The sequence below is a fragment of the Pholcus phalangioides genome, unplaced genomic scaffold, assembly GCF_987345545.1.
Source record: "Pholcus phalangioides strain wild (caught in Gottingen) unplaced genomic scaffold, Ppha-v1.0 ptg000009l_1, whole genome shotgun sequence".
NCBI classification, from domain to species: domain Eukaryota; kingdom Metazoa; phylum Arthropoda; class Arachnida; order Araneae; family Pholcidae; genus Pholcus; species Pholcus phalangioides.
The window spans coordinates 45,213,868-45,234,903 of record NW_028301602.1 but is presented as its reverse complement, the minus strand read 5'-3'; the positions used below and the strand labels follow the sequence as shown (position 1 = coordinate 45,234,903).

The 21,036-nt window shown below is 34.9% G+C and overlaps 1 protein-coding gene across 1 annotated transcript in view; it reads left to right on the top strand.

Annotated features, from left to right (window-relative positions):
• LOC149083173 (transmembrane channel-like protein 7) overlaps positions 1-21,036 on the top strand; it is a 42,424-nt gene that overhangs the window by 5,399 nt on the left and 15,989 nt on the right. The window contains exons 4-11 of the mRNA XM_089236791.1: positions 394-527; positions 6,959-7,025; positions 9,467-9,548; positions 11,422-11,942; positions 18,188-18,333; positions 20,069-20,210; positions 20,404-20,565; positions 20,684-20,847. Coding sequence (XP_089092917.1) covers positions 394-527; positions 6,959-7,025; positions 9,467-9,548; positions 11,422-11,942; positions 18,188-18,333; positions 20,069-20,210; positions 20,404-20,565; positions 20,684-20,847 — 1,418 coding nt within the window. The remainder of the gene's footprint in view (positions 1-393; positions 528-6,958; positions 7,026-9,466; positions 9,549-11,421; positions 11,943-18,187; positions 18,334-20,068; positions 20,211-20,403; positions 20,566-20,683; positions 20,848-21,036) is intronic.

Below are 21,036 nucleotides of genomic sequence, written 5' to 3'. Positions count from 1 at the left end.
TACTGTAAATAACCCCAAAAAATGACCCATACATGTGCCAGCAAAAACATACGCCATGGACTGAAACAATAAAACTTCACTGCATTAAACTATATTTTGTTAAACAGATGTAGAACTCATATTTAGGCCCGTAGGTATCACGAATGCTCTTATTGAGCTTAATGCTGTTATAGAGATAAACTAGCACGATACAAGTGCAGTATAGCACTATGCAGAATAAGAGTAATATTACTTGCAGGACAAATATAGTATACACCCCAACAAAGCTGCTCGCTATTTAATAGGTTTGCTTGTCTTGGAAAACAGGACTTGTCCTATAATTATTATTATTTTTCAATTCATTTGTACTCTTTTTGGACTAATAATCATTTTTATTCTTGGTGAAAAAAAAAGAGTGTCATAGGACAGCATATAGTTGATAGAAAGTCGCTACAGGGACAGCAGCCCCAGAAATTGGTTCGACCGAAATACCTGCTTCCTGAAATAAAAGGTCTCCCTTTCAATATGGATACAAAGCGAAAATACTGGTGAGCTTGCATTGGTTCAATTATATATAGTTTTTCATTATTTTCTTTTTATCGTTTTTTTGTTAATTACAGTAGATTTTATATAATCCGGCCCATTCAGTAGTACAAAATTTTCAGGTGGGCTTTTTTCGAGCACAGAGGATGAAAATATGTCACTTCATGTCTGTGCACAGAAGCTTGTTATATTGAAATAGACTTTTTTCTACTAACTTCCAGTAATCCAGCATCCCCTAGTCTGCTGTGTGCGGATTAGCAAGAGTCTGTGTATTTACTTGTAATTCTCCAGTTGTAGTTGAGGCAACACTGTGAAAGTTCTATATGATGATACCCTCTATACTTCTATATATTACTCTCTGGTCCCAATGCATTTTTAAGAGTGCCTTAATAACACCTGCAATAATTAGTGGCTACTCTTGGACCATGTGGCTTCACTGGGCTCCACTCTTGGAGGGGTGCCAAATAGCTAAGTTGAAAGGTCAAAGTAAAACAAAAGTTACAACAAAAGTTAAAACAAAAGTAAAAGATAGCTAAGTTGGTTGGTAAGCTTTGCCAACCAAAAAAGATGCATGGTAGAGGGTGAAGCCAAAAATACATCCTGAATGAGTCAAGATTTTTCTTGAGGGGTGCGAAAAATAGGTCAAAAAAAGAAAAAATGTTTTCTGAGGCTGCTCCTGCCTATAGTGCTAACTCTTATAATATATTTCTCTAGTACCTTGAGTATCATGTATAGGTGTATCACTGCTTATATTTTTTGTATTATGTATACAGCAGTACCTTGGTTTGTGAGCATAATTTGTTCTGTAACTGTACTTATAACCCAAAACACTTTTATATGAAAGTGAACATCTGTGTTGAAATGATTCATTCCACAACAATCATTCGCAATTCACATAAGCCATAATTCTTTTCAACAAGAAATTTCAGGTTTGTTTTATAGTATTTTTACTCATTTTAAATATTGAGATGGCTTGAGCATTTTCAGTGATACAAGAGAACGGGGCTTCTAATTGAAATATCCACTTACATTAACACAAAACAAGAGGGTGACGCACTCATGGGCTTATGCTACTGTGCAGTCACATGGGCATCGTACTGGACTGTCATCGTGATTATCCATGTTTGAACTCCTTTGGCGGCTCAGTGGTGGTTTGCTAAAGTTGGTTTTTTGACATTTTATTTTTGAGGGGGAATGCGAGCTGGTCTTCCATTTAAAAAAGTCTCTCTCTCTGCAGAGAGCAGCCAGACTTACAACATGATACTTACATAGCATGAAAATTCAAGCATTTACCATCTTAACTTCAAAATATGGAAGACAATGGCAGCACCAGCAAGGACACAAAACAAGCACAACTCTGAAAAAAATAAATATGTTTGGAGCCACACACACACACACAACTTAAACAGGCATTCCAGTGTATACTAATTCGTTAAGAGATTCTGCAGGGGAATGTATACGAGGTGCATGTCTAGTTAAGTAATACAATAAAATCTCAATAACTCAACATTTATTATTCTCATGGTTGGCATAATACTAAATTCAATGGAGAGAAATCTTTTTAACTCCATACAAGCTAGCTAAACCCTGCTTAATTGATTTTATGACCCCTTTGCAATTGGTTTTCAGACCAGAGCAATGAATTTAAAATTTTAAAATTTGAATTTAAACCCCACTTAAGGTGACTACAATTTGCATTGTGCTATTAAAAACAAATTTTCCCAAATTGCCTGTGGATTAGCTGTCAAACCGAAAAATACCCAGGCCACATCGTCATATGGCAATATCGGCTCATTGTCCTCACGGACTGGATATATACACCTCTGGCAATTTATTCATAAAAAAGCATACGTTACAATCATAACAACTATAAAATCATAATCTAAGTATAAAATCATATAAGTATAAAATCTAAGTATAATAATCTAAGTATAAAATCATATAAGTATAAAATCTAAGTATAATAATCTAAGTATAATAATCTAAGTATAAAATTATAATCTAAGTATAAAATCAGTTGGGAGTTCACAATCTTTCTTAAGTCAGCCACCTCGTTGGGCAATTTGCCTGTTGTGGCGTTGTATTTGTATGTATAATTGTATATACAATCTACGTATACAATCGGAAATCAAGCATATAATCCTATATTCCATATTAAATCTTATTTTGAATATAAAATCCTAAATTGCATATTGAAATCAATAATAAATCAGATAAAATTCATAATTGATTTCATCCTCAATTTAAATCGTTCGATTTCCACGGCATTACACTGCTCTTGTACTATCAGTCAATCTTCTTTATAGTTGATCAGTTTCTTTTTTCTTTGTGAACGGCGAGATAGTGCAGTTTGTGCTTGTGCTATTGGTTGATATGGCGTCTGTGGGATCACTTTGTCTTCATTGTCTTCTATCCATCTAATTATTTTCTTGACTTTATTCTACTTTTGTTTTTAAAAATCTCTCTGATCCAGAGTATGGCATTTCATTTTTAGCAGCGGGCACAGCCATGTGCTTTAGATGTGCAGTTAATTTATATGTTGTCAAGTAATGGATGTGAGTGCCAATTTCACCACAAAGGCAATGATCTGTTCTTCGTTTTCTGAAGCGACGAAGGTAATTTGGAAAAGGTCTGTGATTGGTTGTAAAAAATACAAGTTCTCTGCTCTGATTTCTTACATTGTATGAAACTTTTGGTACTATTTTGTGGACACTTCTTCCAGTTTTAGCATCATTCCATTGGGTTTGCCATAGATTGAGTATTTCTTTTCTTGCCTTTTGTTTTGCTGTAGATGATACTAATAATAATTTTTTAATTGATTGTGTGCCATTGATTGTCGCTGCTTTGGCTATTGCGTCTGCTTCTTCGTTCCCCCACTCACCCACGTGTGCTTTGATCCAAGATATGCAAATTTGTGGGTTCTTGTGGAGGACCTGCCGAATATCCCTAGCCATAACATGGATGGTCATCGGGTTCTGTATTGCATATATACTTGAAAGGCTATCGCTATAGATTATAGTTGCTTGTTGGAATTCTTGACCTTTTATGGTTGCCATACATAATGCTAGTAATTCAGCTTGAAAGATATTATTGTCGTTTTCTAGTTTATTACTCCAGCACTCGATGATCTTATGATCTTTCGCTACTACATATGCTGATGCTGTTCCGGAGATAAACTGAAGAGCCAAAAAAACTGGTAGAGGCATGCGTATACAAATAAAGAGATATGGAACCAATCAGAGTACGGCGCTGCGGTCGGCAACGCCTGTATAACACAACAAGTGTCTGGCATAGTTGTTAGATCGATTACTGCTGCTACAATGACAGGTTATCGAGATTTAAGTGAGTTTGAACGTGGTGTTATAGTTGGCGCACGAGAGATGGGACATAGAATCTCCGAGGTAGCGATGAAATTTGGATTTTCACGTACGGCCATTTCACGAGTGTACCGTGAATATCGGGAATCTGGTAAAAAATTGAATCTACGACATCGCTGCAGCCGGAAAAGATCATGCAAGAACGGGACCAACGACGACTGACGAGAATCATCAAACGTGACAGACGTGCAACCCTTCCGCAAATTGCTTCAGATTTCAATGCTGGGCCATCAACAAGTGTCAGCGTGCGAACCATTCAACGAAACATCATCGATGTGGGCTTTTGGAGCCGAAGGCCCACTCGTGTACCCTTGATGACTGCACGACACAAAGCTTTACGCCTCACCTGGGAGCCCGACAACACCGACATTGGGCTGTTGAGGACTGCCTGGTCTGACGAGTCTCGGTTCCAATTGCTTCGAGCTGATGGACGTGTACGGCCATGGAGACAACCTCATGAATCCATGGACCCTACGTGTCAACAGGGGACTGTTCAAGCTGGTGGAGGCTCTGTGATGGTATGGGGCGTGTGCAGTTGGCGTGATATGGGACCCCTGATACGTCTAGATACAACTCTGACAGGTGACAGGTGCGTAAGCATCCTGTCTGATCACCTGCACCCATTCATGTCCATTGTGCATTCCGACGGACTTGGACAATTTCAGCAGGACAATGTGACACCCCACACGTCCAGAATTGCTACAATGTGGCTCCCGGAACACTCTTCTGACTTTAGACACTTCCGCTGGCCACCTAAATCCCCACACATGAACATTATTGAACATATCTGGGATGCCTTGCAACGTGCTGTTCAGAAGAGATCTCCACCCCCTCTTACTCCTGCGGATTTATGGACAGCCCTGCAGGATTCATGGTGTAAATTACCTCCAGCACTACTTCAGACTAGTCGAGTCTATGCCACGTCGTGTTGCGGCACTTCTGCGGGTTCGCGGGGACCCTACACGATATTAGGCAGGTTTACCAGTTTTTTTGGCTCTTCAGTGTAGTTTTCGAGCCATCTGTGTATATATGAGTTCTTTGACCTCCTATTTCTTTGCTCTGGTTATTCTCGATAGATACTTGGTGTTGATGTAAGTCTTCAGATGGATGGATAGTTATTTGTTTTTTCTCATCGCTGGTACTCTTCTGGAGCAAAGTTTAATGCACCGATCTTTGGTGGTCGGTGTAGACATAACAGTAAACCCATTTGTGCTTCATAATTCATCCATAGGCTCCAAGGCGGACAACCTGTAACATATAGTGCACTATTTGGTGTGTGGTACGCTCCTGTGATATATAATAATAAATTACGTTGAGCTGAGTCTAATTTCTGTTGCATGGAGTTGGTTGCTCCTGCGTACCAAATAGGTGTTGCGTAAGCCATTATTCGTGTTGCTATTGTCCAATAGAGAACTCATCAGTGTTGATATTTGATTCCCCATTTAGCTCCGCCGATGTTTTGGAGCTGGAGAAGAAGCTTATTAATTTTATCAGTTTGTTTTTCTATTTGTGGACTCCAAGTTAGTTTAGAATCGATGTACACACCGAGGTATTTTAATACATCTGTTCTTTTTTTAGATTTCCCAAGCATTCTGATGGTGGGAGGTTTTTTGAAGATATCCATAGAAACTTTGTTTTATCTGCTGCGACTGTCAAGTAATGTTTTCCTCAACCGTGTCATAAATTTTTCTAAGGCTTCCATCGCTATTTTTGCAGTGCCTTTCACTGTGTGATATGAAACTATCAGGAGAATGTCATCTGCATATGCCTGTACTTTCACATTTGATGGCCATGGCTCTTTCAGGATTTCTTCAACCACAAGGTTCCATAAGAGTGGTTCAGAACATGAGCCTTGGGGACAGCCTTTGTATTGATGTTTCCTTTCCTCTTCTCTAGCTGTAATCATTACTACTTCTCTATTATGGAGTATATCTTCGACTGTTTTCAGAAGTTGCTCAGATATCGGAAATTGGCGAAGCTTACCTATAATAGAGGCATATCGTAGATTGTCAAAAGCACTTTTTATGTCTAATGAAATAACTACCACATTTTTGCTTTCTTTCCTTCTATCTCTTTCAGAATGTACAGAGCATGCTCAGCCGATTTACCTTTTCGGAATCCTTACTGATTTTCATGCAGCCAGGATAATCTTTCAATATGATATGTCATTCTTTATTTGGATTGGCCAGTTAATAAATTTTTACAACATTTATTACAACTCATATATTTCAACAATTCTTTTCTTTTTTTTCATTTGTTGGTCGAAAATATTTCCTCATACTATAGAGGCAGGGTCAGCTGTACTTTAGGAAAGTCACAGATAATCGGGGATGATATCTGAAATTTTTGAGCAAGAAATGGTTGAGTAAGCTAAAAAAATAAAGGTTTTTTTCTATCAAAATTTATAAGTTAAACAAATGAAAGTGTTTCTAACTTTCAGCAATGACACTGCTCCTCCACAAATAACAGATATTTGAATACCTTTATGGGTTTTTTTCACCATAATTCAAGATTATTCGGAAAATTCTCGTAGAAAATTGTGGATAATTTTTTTTTTGTTAATTTATAAATGATGGAATGGAATTGTTCAACTATTATAATGTATACATGACATAAATGATGTTAAAAATTGAAAGAGTGAGATCAAATGAAACCTCACTAACTTGACATTCACTTAAGTTGGCATGTTCAATACTTTTGGAGTGTCGAGTTATTGAGGCTTCACTGTAGTAGTAGTAATAGTAATAAAGAGGCTTGTGCTTTGGATGACGTACTTACCACAGTCAGTGGTGTCTTATACAAGTGGACCTCGAATCAAACAAGGACTCAATATTATTAAAGGTCCACATGCATGCAACTCATATATTTTTTAAGTCTGTTTTATATTGAAATAGTAAGAGGCATTTCAAAAAAAAACTTGTTTCCCTAAACCAGTCGAGACCTGCCTGCAGTGTGAGAAAAAGAAAAAGTGGTTTTAATTTGTTACTGCATTTATTTAAAAAATCACTGCACTAACAATTTGATGAATTTTTCAAATTACATGTACATTTTTATCTCAGGCGTGAATTGTCCAAATCTACTGAGGCTCAGGAGCAGAAGAAATACAGGTGGGAATCGGTTAAGGAGGTAATTTAAGTCATTTACTTATGGAATTTTTTAAATAATACTGTGGAGTGTCTCTATGTATGTAATAAATTTTTTCATATAACAAACCTTTTACTGTAATGCTCAGATTTTTGTTAATTCACTCTGCATAAAAAACTATATATGACAAATTTTGTATTTAACAAATTTTTTGAGAAACAAAGTGATTTTGTTTTGTACAGAGTCAACTGAGTGTTAAAATACGATAATTATGGCTATAAATACAGACATTCATCTCATATTTCTCTTGTTCAACATTTTTCCTGTGAATTTCAATGCAGAACGATTTTCAGTTGCTCCTTCATTTTCTGTCCATTGATAATTTTTTCATAAATTTAACAACAATTGGCCATGTCCCGTATTTTTCCATAGGATTATAATTCCCTGTGTTTTTATCAATAAAATATTTTCACTTTGAATGTTTTCTTTAATGAAATAGATTTTTGTTGTCTGCAATTTGCAGTAGCCCTTTAATTATGGGTACCCTTCAGCAATTTTGATAATTAAAAAAAAATCTGTACATAGTTGTGTTCTTTGGCTACAATCAGTGATATTTCATCTTTAGGATAGCAATTTCCAGTATTTTCCTTGATATATGCCATCCTGAGTATTAAGATCTAATTTTTCATTTTGAACCCATAGGGATATTACAGGATATTATTGAGAGAGAGAGATATCAATATCGCAGCAATTGAATAATTTTTCATTAAATGGAATTCAATTGTCAAGTCTGATTGAGGACTATCTGTCTCATTGCCATGGACCATAAGTTCAGAAATGCTGCACTAATGCAGCCAAAATTCATTAGCGGTTACCTGGATTACCCATCACTGTGCTAGGTCACTTTTTTTTAAATCCAGACTTTCTTCTGTGGCATTCTCATGTTATTAACTCCTGATAATGCATCTCCACACTCTGCTTAAGGGGTCACTTGTGAAAGTACACTCTCGAAACTTTTCATAAAAATCAGAAACTCTTCATATAATGTGCCTGATAAGCTCAATTATTGGTGGTTTTAAGAGCTTAGCAAGTATTGTCTGGATGAATAATTGTAATTTTTATTCTTTTCAATGCATTTTGATGATCTTGAAAATTTTCTTATTATTTATTGGAGTAATTTTTTAACATAGAATTATAAAAGTATATTGCAGTCAATATGGCCCTATTTTGTATTTTGCAAAACTCCATGATCTTTGGATGAAAGGGAAAATTAAAAGAAATAATATAAATTAATGTAATTAAACTTAAATTAATAAATTTTCAAAAAAACTCGTGTTAATAACAAAAAGTTAGTTTTATGTGCATCAATGGGGAAGAGGAAATAGTGAACTCATGGTTTATTCTGTTTATTGGGCCACTCTGATTACGCAAGAGGTCATATTTTTTCATTCTCAAAGGTGGGGGTGACCCTCCCCCCCCCAATAAGGATTGATTGTATTTAATAATTTTTTTCCTCATCTGAATATTCCTCTCTGGATCTTCTACCTTTTTTTGTGTGCATCTTAGTGACGAAAAATTGTTTGATGGTTTTTTTTTTAAATCATTATCTCTATCTACAATAGTTTGTTTTCTCAATATTTTCTAATCAAAAAATTTAAATAAAAAAAAATTGATTACCTTGAACATTATGGCCAAAATAGCTTCTAACAATCGTATTTCATCTTCATAAGAATCAATAACTGATTCTGAGGAAAACTTTTGAGACATTTTAAAAATCATGTGGAATCAAGGGTGGAGCTAACTATATCCTAATTATTTTCCTTATCAAAAAAAACGAATTGATGATCACAATAGTTCATGTTATTCAATTAAACTATTAGGTAACAACTCTGAGCATAGCTACCGAAGGGATGAAGTTCATGAGTTGAGAGGATGAGTTCACTTTATGAAAAGTGGGATCTGTCCCACTATCACATGCGAGCTGCCAGGTTAAAGGAGAAAGGGTTAGAAAAAAAGAAGCATGTTAGGGTGTATTAACATGGGCTCACTCACCCTAATCTCTGTTCACTGTGGTTTTGTTTTGCAAATTCGATGTGCTCTTTCTCTCCTTTCTTTTTTCTTCCCCCCCCCCCTTTCACCTGCACACAACCGAGCAACCCGGTTCCAAGAGCATCTGCTATACAAATCAAAGAGATGCAATACTAGCTCTTCTCCTGAATCCATAGTCAGCAGAGTCTTCCAAGTCAAGTTTGGCATTTGTCTACTGTGTATTGCTTGGCTTGCGATGAAGTTTTTTGTGACAGCCATTCACATGGATAATCTCAAAGACAGCATATAGTGTACATGTAGTCACACTTATAAAATTATACTTTAGCTGTCTGGAAAATATAATTTATTTCAAAACATTAATGAGGTTACTATGTATATTTCTGTTAGTTCGTCTAACTTTGTTGTTCAAATGTGATTTTCATCTTATTTTATAGGCTAAAGAAGTACTTTTTGAAAAATATAGACTCCTGATTCAAAGACTTTCATTTTGGGATTCCTCTTTCAAAGAAATAGAAGGTAGATAAAAAGGGAAACATTTGAATTTATTTCCTATTTCAGTGTCATTTGGAAAAACTAAAATCTAGACCAGAGATACACATCTCCGGCTCATGACAGGTGTTTCTAAAATAAAGAATTTACTCCTGCAAAATGATAAGTGCACCAGTATATGGCCCACAAGCCGTACATATCTTGCATATCTGGAGAGGTTGTACACTCTCCTGATCTATGTTCTAAACATAGCAAATTTTCACCTTACTCAATTCTTTTCTGTCTGGATGTGAGCCTTTATCTAGCACTTTTTAACCTGTAGGTGGTAAGATGTTTGTATCTAGTATTAATAGATCAGTAGCTAATAAATGAAGGCACTAAGCTTGTAATTATGCAATAGTCACAGTCACCTTGTTGAAAGGTAACTTTCACAACCTCAAGTTCAGCTGGTTTAGGTCAGAATCATATCTGGAGCATGGAAGGGTGTATAGTTATTTAAAATTAATTTTTAAATGAGCTATTCAAAATTTCTCATTTGAGTACATAAAATAAATGTGTTGCAATAATTGTCATTTTCCATATATACAAAAGTGGATCCAACTTGAACGATATAGGCTACTTTAAAAGTTTGTCAGGGCTAAGCAAATGCCCGAAATAGGCCAAAAACTGTCAGGTAAAAATGGTTTCTGAGCCTCAAAATGACTTTCAGAATGTAAGTTCATGTTTCATGATTACCGTGGTTCCCTAACAATGCGTTTTTTGGCATGTATATGCCTTTACAATGGTTTGTCACTTCTTTAAACTGCCAGTATCAAGTATAATAGTTTATTTCTTTATAATGGTTTGTTGCTTTTTCAATCCCCCCAGTCATTGAAGAAAACCTGGGCAGCGCCGGGTATTATAGCTAGTATTATGATATAATTATGGTTAATTACCATAATAAATTATATTCATATCAATGGATTCATCTCAAATACTCTTTCTTTCTGGAATTACATTATAATCCATTGCTATGTGCAGTAGCCCTGTTTCCCACCATCAGGGGTTTTCCAGCGATCTTAGCAATAGTTGCAAATTTACTTACCTTTGACAATTTTCTTTTTTGTAGTGTCCTGTATTTTTATGTTTTTATGAAATAAATATGGTCAGCCTATGGATAATTATATTATATTGTGTTGTGTATTTATTGCAGTAGATCCCATTTAGATCATTTTCCCTGCTTAGTACAACTTATTTTCATGGTCTCAACTCTAATTAAGATTTCCCATTTAAAGCATTTTCCTGCTTACAATGTTCTTCATTATGGTTTTTTGAAAAACGTTATAATAAACAGGATTCAATACTACTACTAAACCACACATGCACTTCATCCACATTCCTCTGCTGAATTTCAAATGAATTCCTACATGCTGGAATGTACTTGTATGTGTTGAACCTGATGTGAAAATTGTTTCTGTGTAATGCTTGTTAACTGCTGCCATCTGCCATCAGTTTTTCTAACTATAACTGAAGTGTAGCGGAATCCACTGTAATACTTTTCTACTGAAACACCTTTTGCAGGCCAGATAAAACTTTTTGGCTGACCGCATTTGGCCCACAGACTGAAGGTTGTGTATCCCTGCCTTAAAGCAAATGATTTTAGGGTCGCAAAACTAATGTAGATCTAGGGTGACTTAAGTCGAGGATTGCTGTATTGGAACTGAAAGCCATAGATATCCTTAGCAGACAATTGCCTGTGAATAAACTTTTTTTTTGAGACTGGTATTGTCATAGCCACTCAGCAGTGGCAAAAGCGTTGTTATATTTTTCTAGGTGTCATTCTGAACAAGATTATAAATGATCTATTTTATGAATGATGTCCATTTCAATTTCTAAATACTTTTTATTTATATTCATATAGGTCGTTTGGGTACTGGCGTAGTGTCTTACTTTATTTTCCTCAAATGGCTGTTGATGTTGAACGTTTTCCTTTTTGCCATAAAATTTTTCTTCATTATCATGCCTTCAGTGCTCTCAAATTCACCGATGCGATATAACACGAGTTTCCCAAGCTTGGCTCACAATACGAACATCCATGTCCCCGAAGGATTTCACGATGCAGCATTATTGTACAAACATATCCCACTTACTGGTGAGATGTTACACTTTGTTGATGATGATGAAAATTTATCTGTGTCTTCAAAACCATATGCAAATCTAGTATCGAGCCCAGATCTGATAAAAGACTTAGGATCTCTCCTAGATGATCATGTGAAGCATAACCAAGAGCTCATGAATCAAACTTCTGAGCACATCAATGGTACAATTGATCATAGAAAACGAGTTGCAGATTTCTGCTGGGATGTTTACAGACAGTATTTAAAAAACTTGACTGAGGGAAGAACGTGGCATGAGAAGCTGCTAGATCTTTTTGAAGGAACAGTAAGTAGTTTTGTGTGTAATTTCTGCATCCCCTCATTTTTTTGAGAGAGCTAAATGAAAAAAATATTTCAATTTCTTAATGTAAATGAAGGGGATTAAGTTATTGGTTTATTTAATTGGTTTATTTAAGTTATTGGTTTATGCATTTGGAAAAACTGTTCAATTTGAATTGAGGGAAAGTGAATAAAGAGTAATAAATAAACCACACAAAAAATTAATTTTACCTACCTACAGGGTTTGCAAAAACCCGAGTTTTTTCAGAAAAAAGCCCAACCCAATGGGTTTTTTAGGGTTTTTGATATTGAAACATAAAGGAAAGAAAGTTATATATTCTGTAAATAACTACAAGTATAATAAACTGAGTAATTTATGACAATTATTATGTATATAAGTATATTAATAATCATTAGCACAGAACATTAAATCAATATTGATAAAAATTTTAGCTGGTTATATGTGTGCTTAAAGCACAACTAGAGTTAACATCTCTAGTGGAAAAACACTGTTCCCAAATGATAAGAAGGAGTATAACAGTTTATTACAGATTAAAACAACAAAAACCCTAACAAATTATTTGTAAGCAACTAAGTTCTGAAACAGATCAATCTTATTCTCTGCAAAAGTGTTGGTTGAGAGTTAATTTTTTTCTAGATGTATATACCTTTGCTTTAACTGAATACTTAAAAAGTTGTATTTAGATAATTTTAGTTTGTATTGTTTGTATTTGTTTACAACACTTTCTTTTTTAAGTGGAGGGAAAGGGAGACATTCTAGAAATAATTTATATTGCACCACAGTTAAGTTGAAAAGCACCAGCTGCAAGCCATCTGATCTCTTATTGGATAGAGTTTACAATGACATATACAAATTGCACCAATGAAAATTCTTTCCACTTTTTTTTCAGCATTATCTCCCTTTCCCCCATTCAAACTACTTTGATCAGTTTCAACAATACCAGTACAGTTGGACTGGACTGGATAATGGATGTTTCCCTTCTGGATACAGCATTTCACCATTTCTTTCTGCTGCTTAGCTAGACGAATTGTGTGTATAAACTGTCCAAGTTCTAAAATTTTACTTTGAAAGCAGTGTAAATTTCAGTGGTAAAATTTAGTCAGCGATGCCAAGGACTGAAGGTTCTGGAAGAAAATAGTCCATTGAATGGACTATGGTGATTAAAACTAATAATAAATGGCCAGTGACTTGTAAGTTTTGCAATACTATAGTTAGAGTACAAAAGTGGAAAGAATCTGTGCTCATGTGAATAAGAAATCTGAAGCTCATTCCTAGTTTTCATATTCATCAAACACTGATGATAATGAATCTTCATGCAGTGAAGAGACATCTACTTCATTGAAAAAAACTCAACTTCTTGAAGATGATGTTTCTACATGCGGAAGTTGAAATACTATTGTGTATACTGGAACATCAAAACCCAAACACAAAAGGTCAATAGGACAATTTATTGTTAAAACAAGTGACTGCCAGAAGTTAGTTCCTGATCGAAAAGTATCCAAATTTTTTAATGCTAATAATATACCTTTTAACATAGCCGATACTGATGCATTTAGAGAAATGGTTAATGCTTTGCACATCTGGGTTATATCCCTCCTAATAGGAAGAAATTAGCTATTATTAGATGAGGCAGATAAAACTGTTGATATGCTAATGATAGAGGAATTGAAAAATTCAACTATCACTCTGATAGTTGAATGGTTGGTCAAATGCAAATGCTCACTCCATCATCGCAGTGAGTATCCACACTGGCAAGAGCACCCACTTAATAGATGATGCAGAATGTGGCTCAAACAAGAAAACAGCAGAATTCTGTGCAGAAATAGCTGAAAGGACTATAGATACTATCAAGCAAGAGTATAATAAAAGTGTTTTACCTGTTTATTGCGATAACAAGAACAAAATGAAAAAATTTTGTGACACAATTGTCCAAAACCATCCACATGTCCTTGCTTTTAGTTGTTCAGTCAATTTTATGAATCGTCTTGTTAAAGATATCACCCCTAAAAATATGGTAAAATATGTAGTAGAAATACAAAAATATTTTAGACAACACTATAGACCACTTGGGTAGCTTATGGAAAAAGACAAAAGCCACAATTATACCTAATAAAACAAGGTGGAATTCTGAAGAAGCTTGTCTTTTCTCATTCATCCATAATTACCAAAAATACATAGTAATATTCATTGAGCACAAAGAAGAAATTGAAAAAAGTATTATGATGTTTTTAGATAACAAAGGATTATATATAGAGAATGTGTCAACTTGCAAGCACAGTTCTCGAGTATTGGTAAAGCCCTAGATAATTTACAAAGAGATAGCTGTACTCTTGGGCAGACAGTAAAAATATGGCTAGATGTATTGGAAAGTAAAGAATTATCTTTGTATAATGGAGTGTGTTACACATCACTTTGAAAAAGCACTAACTCCATTTCATTTCCTTGCAAATATGACTGATCCTGCTTTAAGAGGAAAAAGATTAACTAAGAAACAAGAAGCTTCCGCTGAACAGTGGATTGAAAAACTGAATATAGAATTTGTTACTGCACTACAGATGCTTCAAATAGAAGATGCAGATTTCTATCCAGGAACAATGTTTTCACAAAACTTGATGGAATCTGTTGAAGCAAAAAAGTGGTGGAAAATCATGCGTTGCAAGATAGAAAAAAATAAGATTTTAAATGCAGACTTGTAAATTTTTGGAAGACCTGCATTTAATTACATTCACATCTGTATCAATTTAGCGTATTTTTTCTACTTTTGGACTAGCATGGTCAAAACTGAGAAACAAACTTGGATGTGAAAAAGCAAAGAAATATTAGTGAAAGTGTATAGATCACTCAAGTCAAAAAGTGTTATTGAAAAGGATTGGTAATTTTTAGTTAGAAAACATTCATGAAAATGTTTATTTTCTTTACTTGTACAAAAAAGGCATTTAAAATATAATGGGCGAAACATAATGTAAATGGCATTGAAAATGCATAGATTTATTTATGTGTTTTTCTTAAGATAGAGTCATGACCCCCCCCCCCCCCCCCCCGCCCACATCCTGGAGCCAGGACCCCTTGGCAGAGATCTTTCGTGGAGCCCCTCTGTAATGAATTTATAGTGTAAAAAAAATAATAAGATTTGTCCCTGGCTGGAGCCCTGCAAGCCCCACCCTTCAAGGGTTTTTTCTAACCTCTATAATCTAAATAGCATTGAATACACAGATTTATTTATGTATTTCTTTTGAGATAGAGTATGACAATGCAATGACATCATTAGAAAGTATACTGTTTACAAGTAAGTGCAGTTTTAAGGTGTAGTGTTTGTTGGGTTTTTTCAGGTTGGGCAAAATCAGACCAACCCTGCCTACCTATTATGATTCATATTGATCAACTGTTAACACATAAAAAAATAATTGAGTATTGTAAATGACTGAGAAAAATTCAATTTACTGGAAAAATCACCAACGAATAAGGCAAATACAAAGAAATACTGAAAACTCTTCAGAGGATAAAATTATCATGCTGACAGAGAGAGAGTATCCCACTTTGATTGAGCATCAAATCTTCAATCTTGGTTCAGCAGAACGAAAAGCCTATACATCTGTTCAAGTCAAATGTTGTGACAAGAATGTTCTGCTGAGCAACCAAGATCAAAATGGTTGAATCAATTTTGATCTTGGTTGATCTAATTACCCCAATTTAGAGAATTTTGATAATCAATCCAAGTTGGATACTCTGTCAACATGATATTTTTATTTTCTGCACACTCATAACATGCCGAATTGCATTAGTTTTTAGTATTTCCTTGTATTTGCCTTATTCGTTGGTGATTTTTTTAGTATAATTAAGCAAAGTTATCTACTCTTTCATAATTAAATTTACTCCTGAAATTTGCCACTGCACAAAAAATATCTGTTATTGGCTGATCTTTCTCTTGAAGTTGGATATTTAAAGTCATTCAAATGTCCTGCGACATCAATTAATAATGCAAAATTTTTCACCCTTGTCATATCATTAAAAAATGAAACATACTGATCTTTCATTTCTAAGAACAGTTTTAACTCTTTTAAAAACAAAAACGTAGATGTTTTTGAACTTTATGATAAGACAACCAACATATTTTTGGGCAGCGTGTCGAATTTGCTCCTGGTCTTTAAAGAAATTGGGAGAATAAGCACTGTGCTTGATTCTCTGGATTGGATGAATTTTGTCACAGGCTTGAGAATGCTGCTGGTTATTTCCAGCTCTTTGCAGCAAACGATCTGCTGGTAAATGATGCAATGGACATATTTCAATTCAAGATTTTCTGAACACATCTCCTTCAATTTTGCTTTTCATCGTCTTTAAGCAAAACTTCGTCAGTCATTGCTGACGGCCACTATGTGGTCGGGGCATTGAGAGGATCCTGATTTGAATCCCACTGATGGCATAGTAGTGGTCTGCTGAAGTTGGTTTTCTCTGTTTTTCAACTTTTTGAGGTGCAAATGTAAGTCTCTCTCCCATTAAAAAAAAATTCCACAAAGATCAATCAGGCCTACAACCTTTAAACATGCATCCATGACACAAACAACACATAACAAGCATTTCACAAAACAAACTTCACATTAGATTCATAACTCATACATGAGTGTACCCATTACTTAGAAATTATATGCAAGATATGGGGGCGAGATGCATGCATGGTTTAGTAATAGTGGTCATTGCTGATGTGCCACCCTTTTCATTGCTACAAGTTTGTTCATAGGAAGTTGATATTCTTCCTAAGTGCATAATTAATGCATTTTGCCTCAATGTGAGAAATATCTTCTTTTGTGGTTTGGTTGTGAAGAGAAAACATTCATAAAAATTCTTCAGTGATGTTCGTATTGCTATTGCAAGCCCAAAGAAACAGTCATTTGAGTCACATCTTGTACACCAGAAATTTTGTTGAGCATTGTTGAAAAACACTGTATATTTGGTTATGAAGTATCAAGTGGCAGTTTAAGAATTAATTTAGATCAAGAGAACCTAGTCATTTAATTTAAATTATGTAAGTACAGTTGAACTGAATGAACTTTCAATGAATCATATTTTAAAAATTTCCTTGATTTAACAAATTATTTCTTAGTCTCAAAGTATGTATTTATATTGTTAGCCCCAATTTAGAGAATTAAAATTTCAGTCCCTTCCTATTTGTTCAATCAGGGTTAGACTGTATCTCCCAATGCCAAGCAAGCATTATGAGCTCTTTCCTGGACACTGGATAGAACATTATATATATGGGGTATAATTTTGGAAAGCAAAATTTCACATACTAATAATTGGATGCATAACAGACCAGTCATGTTTATTTAGTTAAAAAAAAATCTGTCATTTGCAGTATGAGAGAATCAATTAGGGAATATACGTGGGTTGATTTTTTATAGTGCTGTAGTGACGCCATGAAAGAGCCAGGCCATGTCGTTTATACCACAAGTAAGTTAAATACCTACCCTTGCTCAGAGCAAATGAACCCCCCTCCTCTATGCACGCATATGCAGTGATACGAGGAACAGAGCAGTTGTGGACGAGGCAGTCTGAACCAGGGTTTAAGCTAGATAAAAAATTCCTTTAGCAAAAAAGTGAAAATAAAATTAAAAAAAGCTTTAGCACACACAGAATGTTAATGATTGATGGATGGATGTCTACTCGTTTCATACCTCCTGTATGCATTTTTGCAAAAGTGGCTACTACTTCTTTTGCATTCTCAGATTTTCTTTCTCATTTTACTGAAAATATGACTATGACCCTGGTCTGAACACTGTCACAATGTTTTCAAAGTAAGAGCAGAGGAGCTAATTTAAAATTGAATGTGCTGGAGGTTGCAATGAATGACACTAATCCTTGGTGGCACTGTCATGCATTGCGACCTCTAGCACAATAGTTTTCAACTGGGTCCTCTTCTCTGGCTTTGGAAGCATTGTGATTGTATTCTGCAATATACCGTTTACAACTACTCTTATCGTGTTATCACTGCTCATGCATGTGGTGGGAAAAGGACGAGTTCTTCTGCTCTGAAGAAAGGTAGATATTTTACTTACCTGGTATGAATGACATTGTCTGGCTCTGCTTCATGGCCTAACTACGGCAATGTTGCCATTATTAAAGAAATAAAAATATGTATGAAAACAAAATGCTATCTCTCTTCAGATATTTTTGTCTCGAGGCTCAGTTAAACTACCTCAAAAGTTCTTCATAAGGGTTTCACTTTTTTTTTATAGGGATGGATGGAGAACACCACCATGTTTATGGGCTACTATCTCCCGGCTGAAAAATATTTTGGAAATATTGAATATTCACCAGCAGTTGCCTTCATATTAGTCATTGCATTTAGTGGTATTGTTAACATGCTTGTGATGATTTCTTAGTAAGTGGATCGTTTTCAAAAGACTGCATTATGTAAAATAAGCATTTTATGAGAATCCTTTATTTGGATTATACATTATATTATTTGCAACATTTTCTTCCATATCTGTGTCCTTGTGGCTTTTTTTTCTTCTTTTAAATCTAACTCACTAGTATTTTAAAATTGATGGTTGGTTAGATCATTGAAAAATCATATTTCTAGCAAATTTTATTTATCCAGATAATTTGAGTCCCAGTAAACTAAGCTCTGCTGGATTAACTAAGTTAAACCTTTAGTCTGGCGCATCTAATCTGTGACATTAAGTACCCATTTTTTTTCCATGTCAAGAGCAGGGTTTATTGAGAAATGGTTGGGGGGGGGGCGGGGCTCTAGTAGCTTCCTGACTCTCCACCACTGCACAAGGGTATCATGGTTTCTTCTCAGGGCACTGTTGATTTTTGTGAGGGGCACATTAATCGGTTAGATGAATTGCTCAATTGCAGAGGTATTTTTGATTTCAGAATTTTCAAAATTGTTATCAATATTTCTTTTTATATACCTGCAATAGTTCATACATGTTCCAGCCCCCTACTTTATCATTATCTGAATAGGAAATAATGATATTGATTATTATATTGCCTATGCAACCTGTGAAATGAATTGCGCCTGATCGTGTCCCTGAAAAAAAAATTTCAAACTTAAAGTTTTGTTATTGGAAATCGCAAGGAAATATAAGAAATTTACTTAAATACGCGAATATAATTTTGTTTGAGTAAAGAGTTCAGTTTGATAGGCTTTCCCGTAAGCATAAGCAAAAAATTGGGGTGCAAGCCACATCAGATAACATTCAGGGCCACATTTGGTCTGCAGGTCAGGGTTTACCATATATGGCTTAAAGAGTGGGTCGCAATAAATTTCTTAAAAAGAGAAATTTTGAGTTCTTACCCTTCAAATAGCATTGAAATTAATAATGTATAAAAACAAGCCTGCCATTCAGAATTGGCAATAATTGTAGGTCCCGGTCTAATTAGCCCTCGTGTGCAGAAAATGACCGTGGTGCGACAAAAATGATCAATAGATCAAAGCATTGAAATTGATTATAATAACATATAAAAAAAGGTATTTTCTTTCGAAATTTTAATTTTTTTTTAAAATATTTTTGCATTAAAATTTTTTTTTTCATCTGGGGGGGGGGGGGCAGGGGTTCCCCCATACCCCCCTCCCGCATACGTTTCTGATCCCACCAATATGCGCTAGGAGGTAGTGGGCAGTGATGACAAAAATTTGCTGACAAGGGGGAGGGGGTCAACAATGGCTAAAAATTTGCTTACGTAATACTTGAACGGCCCCATTGCAGTTTTCTTTTTGCCATTATCCATGTAACATATATACCAGATATATACATCTACCAGAACGATTGCTATATAGGTCTGAGTAGTGTCAGTTTAATTGGAACCACCCTGTGTATACACACAGCTATGGCATTCTTTCAGAGATATTTCGTTATTTTTCACGTTAGACCCAGAAGTTTTTGTAAATTACCTCGTAAAGATTTAGTCATTACGTTCACAAATTGTGCAATGCTTGCTCATTTTTATCATGCGTTGCACACAATTTTTCAATCCAGATGTTTTACGCACTCTACCCAGTTTCAAAAGAATTCTGGGAAGGATGCTGATGGATGAAAACCTATTTGAAGAAAAAATTAAATTGCAATTAGAGATGCTATAAAAATTTTTATCACTCTTTCCTGCAGTGCATCAAAAGGAGTGAAGGAATCAATTTTGGAAGAACATAAAGGAGCCTATTCAGGCATTGTATTTTGTGGGTGGGACTTTTGCATAGAAGAAAACAAGGCATCCAAAGATCGACATCTTAACATATTCAATGAACTAATGGTAATCAGTTCATTATTATTTGACCTGATAAGCTTATATTCCATAAGTTGTGTGTTACAATTTTATTTCTTGGATGAATGAATAATATTATTCAGTTTAATCTGCTGATAAACTTACATGTAAACTTGATTTTACTCCAGTTTATCTCAGAAATAAATTTTTTTTTTTTTGCTTCAATATATTCAATCTCCAGAGTTTGTTGTCAGAAGATCGTAGGAAAGAACTGATGAAGAAATTGACAAATAAGGACAGAACAAGAATTTATTGTATAAGAGTGATCAGTACCATTATAAACATTGCTGCTCTGATCGGCACTTACTATTTGCTGGTGTATGTTGTTCACTGGCAAGTAAAGGTGATTAAACTTAAAAATTTTTCCTATTTGCTTCCTCCACCCTCCCCTTTAACATTATTTGTCCACTAGTGTTTTGAATCAAATGTATTTTTTTATTTTCTGAAATCATTTTTCACAGGTGCAGAGAACATCAAAAAGTACTGGGATGTATATTCTGTATGTGAATTTTCTGCCGTCCCTCACTCTCACATTCCTGAATTTCATAATACCTTTGTATGTTAATTTTATGATCCAGTTTGAGGGCTATAGTGAAAGACAAATGATAAGTGTCAAGCTTGTCAGGTGAGGTATATGCATTTTGTATGTACGTATTTGTTTACCCTTTCAGACCAAAGCATTCATTTTCTGAAATTTTTAAGGTGTTTTTGCATTATTTATGTTAAAAAAATGTAATAAAAATATAAATTTCAGCAAATCTTTATTTTTTTTTCAAATTTTATCTAAAATACAGAACCCACAAAAATGTGTGGT